This window comes from Solanum tuberosum, unplaced genomic scaffold (assembly GCF_000226075.1).
Source record: "Solanum tuberosum cultivar DM 1-3 516 R44 unplaced genomic scaffold, SolTub_3.0 scf00092, whole genome shotgun sequence".
Taxonomy (NCBI): Eukaryota; Viridiplantae; Streptophyta; class Magnoliopsida; order Solanales; family Solanaceae; genus Solanum; species Solanum tuberosum.
Window position 1 is genome coordinate 1,405,726 of NW_006239019.1, and position 21,056 is coordinate 1,426,781.

The 21,056-nt window shown below is 33.6% G+C and overlaps 3 protein-coding genes and 1 pseudogene across 6 annotated transcripts; all 4 read left to right on the plus strand.

Moving 5' to 3' along the window:
• The first annotated feature begins 2,403 nt into the window (after positions 1-2,403).
• On the plus strand, positions 2,404-6,914 carry LOC102602714 (cysteine synthase). 2 transcript variants are annotated; one of them, XM_006347746.2, is made up of 10 exons: positions 2,404-2,490; positions 3,892-3,947; positions 4,034-4,143; positions 4,286-4,343; positions 4,642-4,905; positions 4,979-5,168; positions 5,365-5,444; positions 6,265-6,324; positions 6,449-6,529; positions 6,650-6,914. In XM_006347746.2, the coding sequence occupies exons 2-10, from the start codon at positions 3,909-3,911 to the stop codon at positions 6,737-6,739; spliced, it is 972 nt and encodes a 323-aa protein (XP_006347808.1). In that variant the 5' UTR covers positions 2,404-2,490; positions 3,892-3,908; the 3' UTR covers positions 6,740-6,914. The 2 variants fall into 2 exon arrangements, with proteins under 2 accessions (XP_006347808.1, XP_006347807.1); XM_006347745.2 differs by lacking the exon at positions 2,404-2,490 and adding an exon at positions 2,988-3,076.
• Positions 3,006-21,028, plus strand: LOC102601819 (cysteine synthase-like). 2 transcript variants are annotated; one of them, XM_015308935.1, is made up of 10 exons: positions 3,006-3,076; positions 17,969-18,024; positions 18,116-18,225; positions 18,368-18,425; positions 18,712-18,975; positions 19,052-19,241; positions 19,451-19,530; positions 20,367-20,426; positions 20,540-20,620; positions 20,753-21,028. In XM_015308935.1, the coding sequence occupies exons 2-10, from the start codon at positions 17,986-17,988 to the stop codon at positions 20,840-20,842; spliced, it is 972 nt and encodes a 323-aa protein (XP_015164421.1). In that variant the 5' UTR covers positions 3,006-3,076; positions 17,969-17,985; the 3' UTR covers positions 20,843-21,028. The 2 variants fall into 2 exon arrangements, with proteins under 2 accessions (XP_015164421.1, XP_006347804.1); XM_006347742.2 differs by lacking the exon at positions 3,006-3,076 and adding an exon at positions 16,585-16,900.
• On the plus strand, positions 8,173-9,626 carry LOC102591895 (cysteine synthase-like; annotated as a pseudogene).
• LOC102602372 (cysteine synthase-like) lies at positions 11,295-13,455 on the plus strand. 2 transcript variants are annotated; one of them, XM_006347744.2, is made up of 10 exons: positions 11,295-11,438; positions 11,565-11,626; positions 11,723-11,832; positions 11,927-11,984; positions 12,177-12,440; positions 12,518-12,707; positions 12,798-12,877; positions 12,952-13,011; positions 13,077-13,157; positions 13,254-13,455. In XM_006347744.2, exons 2-10 carry the CDS (start codon positions 11,582-11,584, stop codon positions 13,341-13,343), a joined length of 978 nt encoding a protein of 325 aa, XP_006347806.2. In that variant the 5' UTR covers positions 11,295-11,438; positions 11,565-11,581; the 3' UTR covers positions 13,344-13,455. The 2 variants fall into 2 exon arrangements, with proteins under 2 accessions (XP_006347806.2, XP_015164417.1); XM_015308931.1 differs by having other exon boundaries at positions 11,295-11,418.
• Positions 21,029-21,056: the final 28 nt, after the last annotated feature.

Consider the following 21,056-nt stretch of genomic DNA (forward strand, 5'->3'; position numbering starts at 1 on the left):
TGGATCCAAAATGTCGATAGCTTTTTCACATGAGAGTATTCCCAACTCTTTCAGGGAATATTGTATGTGTCAATTGCATTTAGCTAATTAGCCCGTAGAGATTGAGGTTCCATAAACGGTACTTCCTGATACTGTTCGAATTCAGTACTGTTTGGCCATGTCTATGCTCATTGTTCAGTATACGCCGACTCTGAATAATTTTTACAGTATCAAGTGTTTTGATGGGTTATATAGAGACAAAACACTAGCTGATTTCTTTCTTTCTGTTCAAGCATTGGTGGATAGAGCTACCTAGTATATGTTGCTTATATTCTGTTGAATTAATTGAAATATACGGAACTTTCATAACCTTGTTCTTGTTTTTGTTCATACTAAGATCTGCAGGAATAACAAATCTAAGTTTGATTACTATTAGTTTATAATTTTATATAGTTAGTGATAAGGGTAATATTGAAAGAAAATAATAATTTCCTCTTGATTTGCTTAAATAAACAATTTTTAGAAAGAAAAATATAACGATATAGGAAATATGTATAGCTTATTTTACACCACAAGTTCAAGTCTTTCTTTTATTTTTAAATTTTATTTCCAATCAAATACTTTTACTTAAATTGAGACGGAGAGCATATAAAACTAATGAAAAGGCCTGGGGACCATTAAAGTCGCAAATCTCACGTAACATAGCATTCTGATACACATGTGACGTAAGTAACAGAAAGATTCAATTATAGAAATATTCAACATTTTTACAGTATAATAATAATATATCAACTCTAAAGTTTTGGTAAAAAATATATTTGACACGGCACTAGATTTTTTTTTAGATCGTGAGCACCAAACTTAATACGAGGAGGCTGAAAATACAATAAAGTCTTATTGGAATAAATATATGTCTGCCACTTGCACATCGCATAATACATACGTAATTGCTTGCGTTTTTGCTCCATATTTTTTTTCTTTCTATTTTTCACAGGATTAATTACCATATTACTTTATTGAATTATTATTCATTCAAAAACATTAAAGAAACTAACTTCTTGTAATTTTAATCATTAGAGCCATTTTTCTTAAGATATTTAAGAATATATAAAATTTGTAATCAAAAGAAAAACGTCTTTTAGCTCTCAAATTCTATACATATCATAAAATATAACACAAGGAATTCAATGTTTGAAAAGTCTAATTGTACTTTTGAATATTTTAATGTCCTAATATAACAAGCTAGAAAAAGGAAACACAAACATTTCCCTAGGAACATCTATATTGAGAGTTGACACTATTAGGATAATTTTGGGCGATTAAAAAAGCGAGCTGAGCTGAATATGAGAATATCAAAATAGATTGAGTTAATAAAATAAGCGGATAAGTAATTCGTTTAAATATTTCTTGATTTGAAGCAGATTAGGTTAAAATGAGTTAAAAATCAGGTCATAACCCAATTCGATCAATTCTTACCAATATTTTATTTGAGTACTTAATATTTTTTTTAATATTATGACTATATAAAATATATCAAATAAAATTCCAAAGTATTATTAAAATAAGCAAGTTAAACTCTGTTTAATGAACGAGTTGGACAGATGACAATTTTATAGGTTGATATTGACACCTAAGATAATTCTTTCGTCTTAAACTCTCCTTTAAATGCAATTTGTAAGCATCACCAATACAGTTTGTAATTTATTACCGGCCATTTTATGTAATTATATAATTTGAAGTGGAAACTAGGAGAAAATGATCAAAATGATCCTTCATGTATAGGGGTTGAATTATTTTGATCCTTCATATATATCAGTTTATCTAAATGGTCCTTAATGTATGTATAAAGAGTATCAATTTGGTCCTAGACCTAAAATCTAACTGAAAACATAAAAAAAATTGTTAGATTTAACAGAGGGTCCCGCGGAATTGACAGATGACAGACCCTTCTTCCCCCATCTTCTTTCGTTCACCATCAAGACTGTTCTTCCTCAATCTGCTTTTGTTCACCATCACCACTGCAGACCTTTCTCCTCAACTTCCTTCTTTCATCATTTGAAGTCCATAAGAAAAATAATACACACTACACCCATTTCATTTCCATCGAAATAAAATTTTCAAGCTTCCATTATCATACATAAAGAAGAAGAAGAAGAAGAAGAAGAAGAAAACCAAGATCATCAGATAAAAGACTCCATTTATTCTCTTGTTGAAGCGATCTATGGGGAGTATATAGCTTTCTTTTCGTTTTATCCTTTTCAAAATTAGTAATTTTTTCAAGCCATTTTTTTCATTCTATTTTTAAAATTTAATGGTAAAATTTTAACGGACAGAAATAGAAAACAAAAACCTTACAAATATTCTTTTGAAATTTAAAGATACTTTTGTGTGTGTGAGAGGATTTTGGGAGCAGAAATTGTAGAAGAAATGGCAAAAGAAAGAAGGTGAAGGAGAAGCAATGGTGGAAGAAAGAGGGAGGAAGAAGGGGCCCACCAAGTGTGGGACCCAACAGTTAAGTTTAACAGTTTCTTTATGTTTTCAGTTAGATTTTAGGTCTAGGACCAAATTGATACTCTTTATACATACATTAAGGACCATTTAGATAAAGTGATATATATAAAGGACCAAAATAATTCAAACCCTATATATAAAGGACCATTTTGATCATTTTCTCTGGAAACTAGTAAAGAAACTATAGACTGAATCCTCTCCACTTTAATATCGACAACTTGCACATCACATCATACGCAGTAGTTTTTTTTCTTCTTTTGTGTGATGCACATGGAAGCTTTACTATTTTGGATTTGCACCGAGTACAAAGTTGTTTATAGATGTATTTTTATATTTAAAATAATTTTTTTACATGGATACGCTAAAAATTTAGGTGAGATTTTGTAATATTTTATATAATTTTTGAATTTAATAGAGCAAAATTCAGGAGTGTTATCTTCTAAGTTACTTACCAAGTCAAAAGTATATAAACAAATTGAAAGAGATATATATAAATACCCACCCATCTTTTTAGTCTTTTTCATATGAGTTTTTGCTGAATCCCCTGGATAAGGAAGCTAGCAACTGTGAAAGTATATCTCCAGAGGTATTGTTTTCTCTTCCCACCACAAAGAAAAGATACTGTTTGAGTTAACATTTGTGATTTCTTTAAGTTAATTGTACGTCATCTGTACATGTCTAGTTTTGGGATTTATTGTTTCTGGTCACTCCCTTCTGTTGTTGTTTTTAAGAAAAGTTCAAAACTTAGCACTTAAACAAACATCACTTTAATTAATCTAGGTAGAGTACAACAACACAATTTATCTATTTTTTCAATTAGTAGACTCTTTTGGTATTTGAAAATAGAATGAAGAATTAATTCCACGGGATACTTGCTACCGCCCACCCACCAACAACAAGTACTAGATAACTTTGTCCACCAATGTGTAGTGTTTCCTTTAGCTATTTAAAGTAGAATCAGGGTTTTAATGTAAGAAAGCTAATGTGGGATTGTTATGTTTGAAGATGTAGCAAAAAGATGAAGTTGCTTTTAACATTATCTTTGTTTGTTATTCATGTAAAAGGTGTGTGGTAATCTCAAATTGTTATCAAAGTAGGACCACAGTGTGTACAGTTAAATTTTGAACAAAAAAAAAATTGCTTCTTGAATTTCTAGTTCCAGATAATTGTTACTTCAACCTATTCCTACTTTAGTATAACTTGTAAAGTTGATGACTTTTGTTGTGGTATCATTATCACGGTGTCAAAGTTCGAATAGGTCTTTTTCTTGTATGGTTTATATGCATATCAAATTCTATATCTGGATCATCATACGTTGTGGTTTCACTTCCATAATCGAGAGTTTAGTAGGTTGCATAGGTACTATTCTTCATATTATTAAGCTCTTTTGTCTTGTTGCAGTAAGTCAGTAAGGAAATATGGAAGAGAACGATGATATAGCGAAGGATGTCACAGAAGTAGTTCCCTTGCTGAGATCTTTCTTGCTACTCTTTACGTCTATTTTTAGCATCAATAATCTCATTTTGTTGTCTTCACTATGTAGCTTATTGGGAACACCCCTATGGTATATCTCAACAAAACCGTCGAAGGTTGTGCTGCCCAAATCGCAGCCAAATTGGAGACAATGGAACCATGCGCGAGTGTCAAAGACAGGTGTTTATCCCTCAATCCCCTGATTCAGTTTCTTCTTGGGACTTATCTTTCTTCCTGTTTCTAGTGTGTACATCATTCTTATCTAAATTTGGAAAATCTTGAATTTATGGATTTTTTCACATCTGCTACTTATGATATGTAGGATTGCATATAGTATGATCAAAGATGCCGAAGATAAGGGCCTGATAACCCCTGGAAAGGTTGGTGAAATTCATCTGAGAATCTGTATTAGGAGGAAAAAGTAGCAGCTTGAAGAGATGTTACATTATATTAGTACCAAGTACTTTTTCATAAACTTTTATGTGATGATAAAATAGTCTTAACATAATTTTTCATGTATGCCCGTTTCTCTTAATACCAGTTTATTCGAAATTTTGTCCTAAGAGAGATGGAAACTTTTACTTTTAGTTCCCTGTGCTCTGAATGATTATTTGCCTGAAAGGCTGAACTGAAATGATATTTCCTTGTTTTTTGAACTGTGGAAATTATGGCCTGAAGTCTGTCCTCCTTGAGGTAACCAGTGGTAATACCGGCATTGGTCTGGCATTTGTAGCTGCAGCTCGTGGCTACAAACTCGTGATAGTGATGCCATCATCGTATAGTCTTGAGAGAAGGATTGTTCTTAAAGCTTTGGGGGCTGAGTTATACATCACAGATCCTGCCAAAGGTTTAGATGGTCTGCTTCAGAAGGCCCAAGAGATTCTAGATAGGACGCCAAACAGTCATTTTTTTCGTCAGTTTGAGAATCCTTCCAATCCAAAGGTGCCTCCTTTACAAATAATTTGTTCATTTGCTATAAAAAAAAACATCATACTTATCAAGCATCAATTTACAGATCCACTATGAAACAACTGGACCAGAAATATGGAATTGCACAGGAGGAAAAGTTGATATTTTTATTGCAGGGATTGGGACTGGAGGCACGGTGACGGGAGCAGGAAGGTTCCTTAAGGAGAAGAATCCAGAAATAAAGGTATATGGTATAGAACCAGCTGAAAATGCAATTCTTAACGGAGGACAACTAGGTCAGTCAAGTTTCTATCTTTCTGTGTCTTCTCAGAATATCCAAATCTATATAGAAACTAATATGTCATTGCATCATTTCTACACTCATTGAATTAAGAGTTTTGCCAGCTCATTTCTCACACAATGTGTTTTCATTTCTGCTTCTATCAACTGTTATTTATCATATACTGATATGTGTGTAATTATATGTTAAAGGGCCGCATAAAATCCAAGGAATTGGTGCTGGTTTCATCCCAGCCGTCCTCGATCAAAGCATCCTAGATGGAGTTCTTCAAGTAAGGCTGTATACCATATAAGTAGCTCTCAGACTCTACAAACATTTAAATTTCCGCTCAATGTGAGTGAGATTTTGCTATAAAAACCTGAATATTTTACAAATGACTCTAACCAGGTGATGAATCTGCTATACTCTGACTGACAATTTCAATTCGGTTAATATAAAACTAACGCATTCACGACTGACAGAAGCAGAGAAATGAAGTATGCGAACATAGACTAGATTGCTATGTAGGGTAAAGTTAGATATATCCTTTTGTTGACAGAATTATCTGAATCTCCAGAATAATCATGACTATTCAATGTAAAAGTTTCCAGCTTACTCTATATCTGAAACATATCCATTTGATTTGGTTCATTAACAGATCAAAGTAAATTCATTATAGGTTTTCTTATTTTCCATGTTTGGTTGGTCGAAATTTTTGGTAAACATTATGTTTAGGAAAACAAGTTGCTTGAAATAAGGAGAACGACTTTCCTAATGGAATTAGGGAAAACAAGTTTCACAAGTGGTATTCTATATTGAGTGTGTCCTGTCCTCCCCACGCTCCCACACACCTCATCTTCACCCCAACCTCCATAGCCCCCAGCCTCACCGCCTATAGTATTTGACTTAGATTTTATACAAGTGGTATTAGGATAGTATTTTTTGCGTACATACCGAGCACAAAAAAATTAGTAATAAACCACTTATTTTCCTTCCTTTATACCGAACACACCATTAATGTCCTCTCAATATGTTTCTAATGCTGTTGATTTTTTGGTTCACTGGCTATATTTCCTGGTATGATGACAGCTTCTGTTTTTGTTTATGTTCAGGTATCTAGTGATGAAGCTATTGAAATGACAAAGCTTCTTGCATTGAAAGAAGGTCTACTGGTAAGTTCACCTGTCAATAAAGATCACTTGTGAGTCCACAGATTGTCTGTCCTCTGCTTCATTTGTGATGTCCGTTCTAATATCATCATGACTATACCGCCTTTTTCTCCTCGGATATTTTCAGGTAGGAATATCATCAGGTGCTGCAGCTGCTGCAGCAATACAAGTAGCAAAAAAGCCCGAAAATGCTGGGAAACTTATTGCGGTAAGTTAGATCTACTTCATTAAGCTTATTGATATCTACTTCATCTCTTTATCAGTTGTTTAACTTGGGAATCCTTGATAAGCTCATGGGCCTAAAATTCTCTTTCAATTTTCTGTGCAGGTCATCTTCCCTAGTTTTGGGGAGCGTTATCTTTCCACTGTGCTGTTTGATTCTATTAGAGAAGAGGTGGTGGACATGACTTTTGAGTAACTAACTTTATGCTTCTTTGAACTGAGGGATACATGTTACTCCTATTTGTTGTAACTTGAGGTAGAATAGGAAAGATGCACTCGAAGTGTAACCTCCTAATAAATCAGTGAACTATTATTAATTCGCAATACAAACAATTGTACCATTTGAATGTTGTAACCACTGTTTCTGTTTAGACCTTCGTTCAGCCAACAAACTAGTACGATTTTTCAATGGCATAGTTAATGGAGAAAGGCTTCCATCATGAAGCATCATCAAACAAGCGTAATGTCACGATTTTTAAATTGTTTTTAAAAAAATCTCACTTCTTTGTCAACTCTACTATTGCCTAACCATAATCCCTATATTAATTTCAAAATGGTCCACATATAGATATTACAATGTCTACGATTTATAGTATTTGGTCTAAAACTAAGGAAGTACTTGACTTAAAAACTAAAGATCAAATAGTGCTTTTTAAAAATGAAATTGGTTGATTAGAAAGATAGTGCTTTTTAAAAATGAAATTAGTTGATTAGAAAGGATACTTAAAATACATTACGTACGTATTAAGATTTAACAAAAGATATGTAACATGTATTGAAAGATATTTGAATTGAAATGATCATCACACTACTAGTAATATGGAAAACATGCAAATTACATCATAAGCTGTGGTTTTTTATTCTCTTGAGGAAGGAGGTTTTCAACAGTAATACTTGTGTTATTTTCTTTACTGCTTTCAGCTACGAGTAACGAATCTGATTCCTGAACTCGAGTAGTTGATTCATTTCTTCTTCATTCTTGTTCTCTTCTTTAAGATACCTGGTCAGCTTCTTCTTCATTTATGTTGCTTAAAATCATATTTTTCTTTTAACTTCTCGTCCTATTCATACTTTTTTATAATCTGTGAATTCTTTTGAGATTTCACTTCCAAGAGAGTGTTAAAGTTCGAGTAGGATTTATTCTTGTATGATTACTATAGATATATAGCACATTCCTTAATTATCTGGATTGTCATACATTCTCGTTTCACTTCCATGATTGAGAGTATAGTAGGTCTCTTCTTCCTATTATTAAATATGTTTAGCTCTTGTTTCTTGTTGCAGTAAGTCAGCAAGACAGTATGGAAGCGAAGAGTGAGATCGCGAAAGATGTCACGGAAGTAGTTTCCTGTCTGACATCTTTTTGGTACTCTTTACATCCATCATCATATTCCATCTCATTTGGTTGTCTTCACAATTTAGCTTATTGGAAGCACCCCTATGGTATATCTCAACAAAGTCATCGAAGGTTGTGCTGCCCAAATTGCAGCCAAAATGGAGACAATGCAACCATGCTCAAGTATCAAAGATAGGTGTTTATCTTTCACTCCCCTCATCCTGTTTCTTCGCTTAATTTGCAAAATCTTGAATTATTCTTAATATGTAGGGTCGCATTGAGTATGATCAAAGATGCAGAAGACGGGACTGATTACGCCTGGAAAGGTTAGTTAAGTTTGTGTTAGGATAAATATCATGAGGAAAAAGGAACACATTATGTGATTCCAAGTACTTTGTCACAAATTTTACTTGTAGTTCCCTGTGGTCTATGATCATTTGTCTGAAAGGCTGAGCTAAAATTATTTTATTGGTTTTCGAAATGTTGAAATAATGGTGGCTTTAGACGGTCCTCATTGAGGTATCCAGTGGAAATACCGGCATTGGTCTTGCATCTATTGCAGCAGCTCGTGGCTATAAACTTGTGATAGTGATGGGAGCAAAATAATAGTATTGAGAGAAGGATTATTCTTAAAGCTTTGGGGGCTGAGTTATACATCGCGGATCCTGCCAAAGGTATGGATGGTGTGCTTCAGAAGGCCCAAGAGATAATAGATAGAACACCGAACTGTTATTTTCTTCATCAGAGCGAAAACCCTGCCAATCCAAAGGTGTCTATACAAATAACTCAATTCATTTGTTATAAAAAACATAACACTTATCAAGTATCCATTTTATAGATACATTATGAAGCAACTGGACCTGAAATATGGAATTGTACGGGAGGGAAAGTTGATATTTTAATTGCTGGGATTGGGACTGGAGGCACAGTGACAGGAATTGGAAGGTTTCTTAAAGAGAAGAATCCAGAATAAGGTAATTTGTGACCGGCATTGTTCTTCTTTCCTTCGGACTTGATTTGTGATTTTCTTTCCACCTTTTGTCTTGTCGGAAGATCAGGTATATGGTTTAGAACCAACCGAAAATGCATTTCTAAATGGAGGACAACTAGGTCAGTCGAGTTTCTTTCCCCCTTTGAAAATGCCATTGCATTAGTTCCATATAAAGAGTTTTTCCAGCTCATCTGTCATACCGTGTTTTCATCACTACTTTCTGTGAGTTTTTTTATTTTTTTATCGTAGACTGATATGTGTAATTAAATGTTATTACCATTAAAGGGCCACATAAAATCCAAGGAATTGGTCCTGGTTTAATCTCACCTGTTCTGCTTGTCTACCGCTTCATTTGTGATGTGTGTTCTTATTATGTCGTCGTCACGGCTATACTTAATTTTTCTTTTGGAATATTTTCAGGTAGGAATATCATCAGGGGCTTCAGCTGCTGCTGCAGTAAAAGTAGCAAAAAGGCCAGAAAATGCTGGGAAACTTATTGTGGTAAGTTAATTCTATTCAGTAATTAAGCTGATAACATTTTTTCTCCGTCTCAATAAAACATTTTTGAACACTGGCCTAAAATTATGTATGCAGATTATTATCGCTAGTTCTGGAGAGCGTTATCTTTCCACCGTGATGTTTGATTCCATTCGAGAAGAGGTGGAAAACATGACTTTTGAGTAACTTTATGCTTCTTTGGATTGAGAGATAGGAAGTTATATGTAAAAACAACTGAATTGTAAGCTCCTAAATTGGTCTAAATGGGATATCCCAGCATATATTAATTTGGGATGAATTAATTTATATTTTCAATCAATCAAAGTATAAATTTAATTTCAAATTTAATCCTGTGAGATGGGATAAATTAGTCCAAGAATTATAATTCTAAACTAACTTACTCTTCTTGAAGCTCAATTTGACTTTCTCCATATGCATATTTCGTGATAAATAACATTATTTTTAAACTAAAAGTCAATTATTGGTTAATCTAGCTATTGAATTATTGGTAAATCTATTGTTTGCCAGCTGTAGTATGATAACAACTACTAAAATGGAAGAAATTATATCACGATTCATGATACTGTAGTACGATGCCAGCAAATGTTCTTCCAAATTAAACATACAAAATATATTATTTTATTTTTTTTAAAACGTTGTTATCTTACTGTAAACTTTACTTTTATTTTCTTTTCCAAAAATGCATGCATATAAGAAAACGTCAAAATATTACAAGTTGAACTAAAAAAAACAAAAAGAAGTTAACTTATAATCTCTTGCATATATTGTAGGCGAAATGAACTGATGGACCCTTATACTTGAATGAGTTTGTATTCTGAACCTTTCTACTTACCTCTTTGTCAACTGAACCTTTTAACTCAGTAAAATTCAACACCTTAAACCCCTCTAACCATTGACCGAGCTTATGTGGCGACTTAATTGTTGATTTGGTATAATTTTGGGTTGCTGTATAATTTTGTTTGTAAAGTACTTATAATTAGTAGTATTATTTTTTACAAAAACTGATAACTCATAATCTTTTGAATAAGTAGTGGAGCTTTAATAGTGTCTTATAAGTGTAATTCACTTGAGCAAATTACTATATAATTTTATCAACTATAACACCCCTGATACTTCAAATTTCGTGCTAATTGTACCTTATTCCGGTTTTTTTTTTTTCCCCACTTAGTGTTGCATTTGACTAAATTTGAATTCACCAGAAAATCTCACATTAAAGCTTATTCTATATCTCAAATGTTTTAAAAATCCAGGTTGATGAACATATACACAAAATATTGGGCTTGTACTCAATACAAGACATCCAATTTTAGTTTACCCCCCCCCCCCTCCTCCCCCCACCACTATTATTTAGAAATGATTTTTGGGACGTGTGAACCTGAATAGTTATGAAATTATCAATTTAGATAGGGTAAAATCATCTTAGAATGTAATCAACGATTTTGAATGCAAGTTCTAAATTTTTTTATCTTACTTCTTTGTCAACTGGACTACTGCCTAACCATAGACATCTTAAATATTACAATGTCTACGAATTTATAGTTTTTGGTCTAAAACTAAGCACTTGACTTTATTACTAAAGATCAAATAGTACTTTTTAAAAAACTCTTCATAAATGAAATTAGTTTATTAATTAGAAAGAATATTGAAAATACTTTATTAAATTTTATGAAATAATAATAAAAAATATAGGCTAAATCCTCTTTTTTAGGAGGTTGATATTTTTAAAACGAGCTTAAGATTTAATAATGTATAACTTATTAACAGACAGAATATTAACCAAAAGTGGTTTAAATCATAAATTAAGTTGTAAAGGTATTACCTTGTCTGTTTATTTACTTGATATGAAATTTAGGAAAATAAATAATTTTTTGAATTTTAAATTAAAAATAAGTAAATTACATAATATGTAGTTGCATTGTTTGCGTGTTGCAGATATTAATGTATTAATACCACCAACTTTGCTCTTTGGCTGTAATTTGAAACCGCTAGTTGAAGTCAGTGGAGATTGATAGCTGAAATTCCACACATTGTACTCTCTTCAGCAAAGAGGTTTTCCATTGTGTTATCTGGATTGTCATACATTCTCGTTTCACTTCCACGGTCGAGAGTATATTAGGTACATATGTTCTTTTCTTCCTATTATTGAATATGTTTAGCTCTTGTTTCTTGTTGCAGTAAGTCAGCAAGACAATATGGAAGCGAAGAGTACGCATGAGATCGCGAAAGATGTCACAGATGTAGTTTCCTTTCTGAAATCTTAATTTCTTAGTACGATCTTTACATATTCCTATTTCAGCATCGAATCATCTCATTTTGTTGTCTTCACAATGTAGTTTATTGGAAACACCCCTATGGTATATCTCAACAAAATAGTTGAAGGTTGTGCTGCTCAAATTGCAGCCAAATTAGAGTATATGCAACCATCTGCAAGTGTCAAAGACAGGTGTTTTACCTTCAATCCCCTCGTCCAGTTTGTACATCATTCTTATTGAAAATCTTGAATTTACGGATTTTTCACATCTGTTACTGATTTGTAGGATTGCATTTAGTATGATCAAAGATGCAGAAGATAAGGGCCTAATTACTCCTGGAAAGGTTTGTGAAATTCGTTTCGAGAATACTTATTAACAGCTTGAAAAGATATTGTTATATGACTCTCAAGTGTGATGATAAAACTAGGATTAACATAACTTTTCATGTTATTTGAATTCTGTCCTATTGCCTGAAACTGCTAAACTGAAATGATTTCCTTGTATTTTCAAATGTTGAAATAATGGTGGCCGGAAGACTGTCCTTCTTGAGGTAACCAGTGGTAATACCGGCATTGGGCTTGCATTTATAGCTGCAGCTCGTGGCTACAAACTCATGATAGTGATGCCATCATCGTATAGTCTTGAGAGAAGGATTGTTCTTAAAGCTTTGGGGGCTGAGTTATACATCACAGATCCAGCCAAAGGTTCTGATGGTGTGCATCAGAAGGTTCAAGAAATACTAGATAGGACCCCAAACTGTCATTTTCTTCATCAGTTTGAGAATCTTGCCAATCCAAAGGTGTCTCCAATACAAATAATTTGTTCATTAATTTGCTACAAAAACGTCTGTCATACTTATCAAGTATGAATGTACAGATCCATTATGAAACAACGGGACCAGAAATATGGAAGAGCACAGGAGGAAAAGTTGATATTTTCATTGCAGGGATTGGGACTGGAGGCACGGTGACGGGAGCAGGAAAGTTCCTTAAGGAGAAGAATCCAGAAATAAAGGTATATGGTATAGAACCAGCTGAAAATGCAATTCTAAATGGAGGACAACTAGGTCAGTACATAGGAATTCCCCTGTTTTCATCTTTGCTTCGAAGAACTATTATTTATCATATACTGATATGTGTGTAATTAAATGTTAAAGGGCCGCATAAAATTCAAGGAATTGGTGTTGGTTTTATCCCAGACGTTCTCGATCTCAGCATCCTGGATGGAGTTCTTCAAGTAAGGTTGTATACTATATAAATACTAGTTGTCAAATTTTACAAACATTTAAATTTGTATGAATGTCTAATCAGGTATCTAGTGATGAAGCTATTGAAATGGCAAAGCTTATTGCATTGAAAGAAGGCCTGCTGGTAAGTTCACCCGTCAATAAAGATCACTTCTGAGTCCTCCATTCTTATATCATTGCAACTATCAGGTAGGAATATCGTCAGGGGCGGCAGCTGCTGCAGCAGTTCAAGTAGCAAAAGAGCCTGAAAATGCTGGGAAACTTATTGCAGTAAGTTAGATCTGTTTCATTAAGCTTATCGATCGATAACATTCTTTCTCTGTCTCCTTAAAACATTTGAACACTGGCCTGAAATTATGTATGCAGATTATTTTTGCTAGTTCTGGAGAGCGTTATCTTTCCACCGTGTTGTTTGATTCCATTCGAGAAGAGGTGGAAAACTTGACTTTTGAGTAACTTTATGCAATGTTGTAACTTGAGCTAAAAATAATAAAAACTTCTGAAATGTTGTAACCTCTTAAATGGATATGAACTTTTTGTTCACTTGTACATTCTTATATTATATGAATGGTACAAACAGAAACTATTTGTTCTCCTACAGATATTAACTTCTCTTGTGCTAAGAGATCTATTTTTACTTGTCTCTTTTATAGTTTACACGAGAATTAACCCCTCCTTCTTAAACTTACAAGGCTTAAAAGTTTGAATAAGACGAAAGATAACCTCTCTCTTTCAAAGTTCCTATAACTCATTACACGTGTGTTGCACGTTTATCCCTTAATAGTTTATAAAACTTGTACATGATTGACTTTATGTTGGCAGTTATTTATCGCATATTATTTCAATACATAAATTAGGATATAGTTAGATACATATAAGTTTTAACTTAACATCTCAGTCCCAACTCCCAAGCCATAATAACACTTCAACAAACTTATTCTTTAGTTTTTTGATGCCTTTTTATTTATATTTTCATGTACAATTAGATGTGACAATATCATGACTTTCCTGTAAATTTCAATTTCAATTTTCTACAAAGAAAAAAAAATGTTGGAAATAAACAAAACAGAAAAAAAAAACTACAAAAATGGAAAACTGAAGAAATTACTATCGTACTAAACGTTTTCGGAAAATAAAAGGAACATACCCAGTTGTTTTTCGGCTTCCTTTCCATATATTTAATATTTTAAATTAATTGATATTTATTTTTAATACAACTAAAGTCTGCATTTTTTTTTGTATTAATGAATATTATAAGTTGACCTAAACTAATGGTTAATGGAGAAATAAGTTTCAGTTATATACATGTGTTTGAGAAATAGTAGATAAATAAAAATAACATAACATATACTATACAAATTTTAAATTTTTGATAATCCAAATTAAAGAAATGTTTGTGTAACACCCGTACCTTCTATTTTTGTAATTTCGAGGACAGCAGTAAATTTTAGGTTTAGTAAACATAAAAGGATTAATTATATAGATATCACCTTTTAGTTTTCTTTTATCATTATCCCCTATAAGTTTTATAAATCTCCAAAATCCCTCATTTTTGCGCAACACATTAGTGTATCTCGCGCATCAGATTAGTGTATCATATATAAAATGTACATCAGATTAGTGTATTATGTATAAAATGTAATGTATCTTACTTAACGATTAATGTATCTCGCGCATCAGATTAATGTATCAGCGCTTATATTATTATATCCGTTTGAGGGATTTCTGTAATTATAAACTTTTAAGGGATACATTGTAATTTTGCCTTAAAAGTATGTGATTTCTATAATTTGTCCAACATAAAAATCATATTTATATGTTATAGCTATAGTTTGTATAATTGCGCTCCATAGCAAACTCTATGTTTGTTATGACTATTAATAATCTGTATATTTCGGTATACATGTACATAAATGTCACGACCCAAAAATGAATGTGATGACACTCGTCTTAACCCAGCACGTCAAGTCAGCCTAAAACTCAACCATTTCAATAAAATGCGAAATTTTTTATAATAAACTCAAAAATACCCTTAAAATCTGGTTGTCACGTGTACAAGCCTCTAAAGTATTACAATTGAATCAAAAGAAAAATACAAGTCTCATATGACATTGTTTCTACAGTAAAACAAGATCATAAACAAGAGTAAGAAGGTCTGTTGAATTGACAAACAACTACCTCACAATCAAGAAGCCTCGGAAAAGAAAAGAATATATCACAAAGGTGCGGGCTAGTAACCTACAAAAAAATGTAGTAGCAAGGGGTGAGTACCAAACCTCGCGGTACTCAGCAATTAAACCTCTAAACACAAGCTAAGGGGTTAGAATACGGGTACTCCTTACACCCCAACCGAACCTCCACAACTATAACCTGCATAAAATCAGCCTAACCTAACAGTTCACAAGCACATATCTCAACAACAACATTCTAACAATCACATATTCTCAACAACAAGCTCAAAATATTCATCAATCACAATCTCCACAACTACAACTTGCGTAAAACCAGCTCAACCTAACAACTCATAAATTCACATAGAACACAGCCCAACAACAATACTCTAATAATTACATATCCTCAACAACAAGCTAAATATTTATCAATCAAAGTTCCACAGAAATGCACTTACAAGATCAGCAAAACACAATATCAAGTTCATAAATGATAAAAATGTGCAATGCAATGAAATGCAATGTCAAGTATAGTGATGCATGTCTAACCTAACGATACACACCCGCTATCTCTGAGTCCGGGACCCAAGGGGGACATATTTGTTCATGCATCCATCGTGGCGTGCGATACGACCCTCGATAATAGTAACCATCGCGGCGCGCGATACGTCCCTCAAAATATAATATCCTTCGCGGCGCACGATACGTCCCTCAAAATGGTACATCCTCTTTAATTTCTTATACTTTCTCAATTCACATAACACTTGTCACAATAATGTCTCAGAACAATGCAAATGATATGTTCACACATATAATGAGGAGATGACCATTTTCATAACATTGCACAGTTCACATCAACACAATCATGATACTTCAACAAGCCTTTCAAACCATTCTCAACACATCACACACAAACAATTAATTACATTGTATTTTATTACCCATTTTTCATAATTAGAATTAATCAATGTGGACAAGTCAACCCATCACCAAGTCTCATTACCCCCAAACACATATCACAAGGAAATACACGAATTCCATACACTTAACCAGGGTTTAGAAATCCACTTGCCTCATTCAATCAAGAATTCGCTTCAGGGATTGAGCCTTCCCTTTTCGTTGAGCTTCCAAATCAATGCAATCTATTCAAGTACATATTCACAATAAGATTTCAAAACTAACAGCATCCATATTACTATAGGTTTAGCCTAGACCCAAAAGATCCACGGAAAGAACACCACCTCCAAACCTAAGAATACATACGTCCTCACTGTATCTCCAATTCTAATTCCTAATTGCTAACCACACAGTGTAGCAATCATTACCTATCAACTTTTCATTAAAGTTAGTTCACACAATTTTCCCAGGACCCACGTTGAACAACTTACCAATTTCCATTCACCTTATCCTTCCATTTATGACAAATATTTTGTCTTTTCTCTTTTTCAATGTTCAACAATACACATCAAATTATCTCTAATCAAATCACCCAACCAATATATTAAAATTTGATTCATAATAGGATAATAAAAAAAATAAACTTGCAATCGGTACCGCACAAAACTTACAGTGACATACTGTATACGCCATTCTTAATTCCTATGATTAATTCAAAAAAAAAGAATCATTGCCCAATGATATTATGTAACATTTTATATAAATTTTGAATTTAATAGAGCAAGATTCAAGAGTGTTCTCTGAGTTACTTACCAAGTCAAAAGTATATAAACAAATTGAAAGAGATATATATAAATACCCACCCATCTTTTTAATCTTTTTCATATGAGTTTTTACTGAATTCCCTGGATAAGGAAGCTAGCAACTGTGAAAATATCACCAGAGGTATTGTTTTCTCTTCCCAAAACCAGAAAGAAAAGATACTGTTTGAGTTAACATTTGTGATTTCTTCAAGTTAATTGTATTCTGTACATGTCTAGTTTTGGGATTTATTGTTTCTGGCCACTCCCTTCTGTTGTTGTTCTTAAGAAAAGTTCAAAAACTTAGCACTTAAACAAACATCAATTTAATTAATATAGGGGGACACTTTAATTTATCTATTTTTTCAATTAGTAGACTCTTTTGGTATTTGAAAATAGAATGAAGAATTAATTCCACGGGATACCTGCCACCCCACCTCCCACCCACCAACAACTGGTACTGGATAATTTTGTCTACCAAGGCTAGGATAGATGTGAAGAATCTCCTAGTTTATTTTATCTCAGCTAAGTTTTGAACCATTACTCACCAACAAGGATTATGGTGGATAAATAATATTCCTCTATTCTTAACCAGAGTCTGGTATCAAGTTCGGGACCTATATATATGAAAAAAACCTATTAGGGAGAACTTTCCCGTTAAATAGTGACTTTTGCGACGGGAGTCTGAATTAATCAGGATTTTAATGTAAGTATTTAACCGGGTTTTCATTTTACTCTATTTTGAAAGAAAGCTAATGTGGGATTGTTATGTTTGAAGATGTAGCAAAAAGATGAAGTTCCTTTTAACAATATCTTTCTTTATTATTCATGTAAAAGGTGTGTAGTAATCTCAAATTGTTATCAAAATAGGACCACAATGTGTACAGCAAAATTTTGAACAAAAAAAAATTGCTTCTTGAATTTCTAGTTCCAGATAATTGTAACTTATTTCAACCTATTCCTTCTTTAGTATGACTTGTAAAGTTGTCAACCTATTCCTCCTTTTGTATAACTTCTAAAGTTGATGATTTTGTTGTGGTCTCATTATCACTGTGTCAAAGTTCGAATAGGTCTTTTTCTTGTATGGTTTATATGCATATCAAATTCTATATCTGGATCATCATACGTTGTGGTTTCACTTCCATGATTGAGAGTTTAGTAGGTTACATAGGTACTCTTCTTCATATTATTAAGCTCTTTTATCCTGTTGCAGTAAGTCAGTAAGGAAATATGGAAGAGAAGGATGATATAGCGAAGGATGTCACAGAAGTAAGTTCCCTTGCTGAGATCTTCCTTGGTACTTTTTACGTCTTCTTTTTTTTAGCACCAATGATCTCATTTTGTTGTCTTCACTATGTAGCTTATTGGGAACACCCCTATGGTATATCTCAACAAAACTGTTGAAGGCTGTGCTGCTCAAATCGCAGCCAAATTAGAGACAATGGAACCATGCGCGAGTATCAAAGACAGGTGTTTATTCCTCAATCCCCTGATTCAGTTTCTTCTTGGGACTTATCTTTCTTCCTGTTTCTAGTGTGTACATCATTCTTATCTAAATTTGGAAAATCTTGAATTTATGGATTTTTTCACATCTGCTACTTATGATATGTAGGATTGCATATAGTATGATCAAAGATGCCGAAGATAAGGGCCTGATAACCCCTGGAAAGGTTGGTGAAATTCATCTGAGGAGGAAAAAGTAGCAGCTTGAGGAGATGTTACATTATATTATTACCAAGTACTTTTTCATAAACTTTTATGCGATGATAAAATAGTCTTGACATAATTTTTCATGTATGCCCGTTTCTCTTAATACCAGTTTATTCGAAATTTTGTCCTAAGAGAGATGGAAACTTTTACTTTTAGTTCCCTGTGCTCTGAATGATTATTTGCCTGAAAGGCTGAACTGAAATGATATTTCCTTGTTTTTTGAACTGTGGAAATTATGGCCTAAAGTCTGTCCTCCTTGAGGTAACCGGTGGTAATACCGGCATTGGTCTGGCATTTATAGCTGCAGCTCGTGGCTACAAACTCGTGATAGTGATGCCATCATCGTATAGTCTTGAGAGAAGGATTGTTCTTAAAGCTTTTGGGGCTGAGTTATACATCACAGATCCTGCCAAAGGTATGGATGGTATGCTTCAGAAGGCCCAAGATATTCTAGATAGGACGCCAAACTGTCATTTTCTTCATCAGTTTGAGAATCTTGCCAATCCAAAGGTGTCTCCAATACAAATAATTTGTTCATTAATTTGCTATAAAAACATCGTCATACTTATCAAGTATGAATGTACAGATCCACTATGAAACAACTGGACCAGAAATATGGAAGAGCACAGGAGGAAAAGTTGATATTTTCATTGCAGGGATTGGGACTGGAGGCACGGTGACGGGAGCAGGAAGGTTCCTTAAGGAGAAGAATCCAGAAATAAAGGTATATGGTATAGAACCAGCTGAAAATGCAATTCTAAACGGAGGACAACTAGGTCAGTCAAGTTTCCATCTTTCCGTGTCTTCTCAGAATATCCAAATCAATATAGAAACTAATATGTCATTGCATCATTTCTATACTCTCATTGAATTAAGAGTTTTGCCATCTTATTTCTCACCCAATGTGTTTTCATCTCTGCTTCTGTGAACTATTATTTATCATATAATACTGATATGTGTGTAATTAAATGTATTACTGTTAAAGGGCCGCATAAAATTCAAGGAATTGGTGCTGGTTTCATCTCAGCCGTCCTCGATCAAAGCATCCTGGATGGAGTTCTTCAAGTAAGGCTGTATACCATATAAGTAGCTCTGAGATTCTACAAACATTTAAATTTCTGCTCAATGTGAGTGAGATTTTGCTATAAAAACCTGAATATCTTACAAATGACTCTAACCAGGTGATGAATCTGCTATACTCTGACTGACAATTTCAATTCGGTTAATATAAAACTAACGCATTCACGACTCACAGAAGCAGAGATATGAAGTATGCGAACATAGACTAGATTGCTTTGTAGGGTAAAGTTAGATATATCCTTTTGTTGACAGAATTGTCTGAATCTCCAGAATAATCGTGGCTTTTCAATGTAAAAGTTTCCAGCTTACTCTATCTCTGAAACATATCCATCTGATTTAGTTTATTAACAGATCAAAGTAAATTCATTATAGGTTTTCTTATTTTCCATGTTTGGTTGGTCAAAATTTTTGGTAAACATTTTGTTTAGGAAAACAAGTTGCTTAAAAATAAGGAGAACGACTTTCCTAATGGAATTAGGGAAAACAAGTTTCACAAGTGGTATTCTATATTGAGTGTGTCCTGTCCTCCCCACGCTCCAACACACCTCATCTTCACCCCAACCTCCATAGCCCCCAGCCTCACCACCCCACACTATTACCTGTCTCACTGCCCATAGTATTTGACTTAGATTATATACAAATGGTTTTAGGATAGTATACATACCGAGCACAAGAAAATTAGTAAGAAACCACTTATTTTCCTTCCTTTATACCGAACACACCCTTAGTGTCCTCTTGTATGTTTCTAAAGCTGTTGATTTTTTGGTTCACTGGCTATATTTCCTGGTATGATGGCAGCTTCTGCTTTTATTTATGTTCAGGTATCTAGTGATGAAGCTATTGAAATGACAAAGCTTCTTGCATTGAAAGAAGGCCTGCTGGTAAGTTCACCCGTCAATAAAGATCACTTCTGCATGTGTCCTCTGCTTCATTTGTGATGTCCGTTCTGATATCATTACGATTATATGCCCTTTTTCTCCTGGAATATTTTCAGGTAGGAATATCATCAGGTGCTGCAGCTGCTGCAGCAATTCAAGTAGCAAAAAAGCCAGAAAATGCTGGGAAACTTATTGCGGTAAGTTAGATCTACTTCATTAAGCTTATTGATATCTATTTCATCTCTTAACTTGGGAATCCTTGATGAGTTCATGGTTCCAATTTTGCAAATGAACTTTGGCCTAAACTTCTCTTTCAATTCTCTGTGCAGGTCATCTTCCCTAGTTTTGGGGAGCGTTATCTTTCCACTGTGCTGTTTGATTCTATTAGAGAAGAGGTGGTGAACATGACTTTTGAGTAACTTAATGCTTCTTTAAACTGAGGGATACATGTTTACTCCTATTTGTTGTAACTTGAGATGGGAAAGATCACTCAAGTGTAACCCCCTAATAAATCAGTGAACTATTATTAATTCGCAATACAAATATTTGTATCTTTTGAATGGTGTAACCGCTGTTTCTATATATTTAGCCCTTCGTTCAGCCAACAAACAAGTAGGATTTTTCAATGGCATA

What these genes read in the sequence shown, in the direction of transcription:
- LOC102602714 (XM_006347746.2), top strand. Translation starts at nt 3,909, where the DNA reads ATGGAAGAGAACGATGATATAGCGAAGGATGTCACAGAA. An exon ending in TGCGCGAGTGTCAAAGACAG is followed by an intron (nt 4,144 to 4,285) that starts GTGTTTATCCCT and finishes TATGATATGTAG; the next exon opens with GATTGCATATAGTATGATCA. An exon ending in TCTTAACGGAGGACAACTAG is followed by an intron (nt 5,169 to 5,364) that starts GTCAGTCAAGTT and finishes TATATGTTAAAG; the next exon opens with GGCCGCATAAAATCCAAGGA.
- LOC102602372 (XM_006347744.2), top strand. Translation starts at nt 11,582, where the DNA reads ATGGAAGCGAAGAGTACGCATGAGATCGCGAAAGATGTCACAGAT. An exon ending in TCGCGAAAGATGTCACAGAT is followed by an intron (nt 11,627 to 11,722) that starts GTAGTTTCCTTT and finishes TTCACAATGTAG; the next exon opens with TTTATTGGAAACACCCCTAT. An exon ending in TCCTGGATGGAGTTCTTCAA is followed by an intron (nt 12,878 to 12,951) that starts GTAAGGTTGTAT and finishes ATGTCTAATCAG; the next exon opens with GTATCTAGTGATGAAGCTAT.
- LOC102601819 (XM_015308935.1), top strand. Translation starts at nt 17,986, where the DNA reads ATGGAAGAGAAGGATGATATAGCGAAGGATGTCACAGAA. An exon ending in TGCGCGAGTATCAAAGACAG is followed by an intron (nt 18,226 to 18,367) that starts GTGTTTATTCCT and finishes TATGATATGTAG; the next exon opens with GATTGCATATAGTATGATCA. An exon ending in TCCTGGATGGAGTTCTTCAA is followed by an intron (nt 19,531 to 20,366) that starts GTAAGGCTGTAT and finishes ATTTATGTTCAG; the next exon opens with GTATCTAGTGATGAAGCTAT.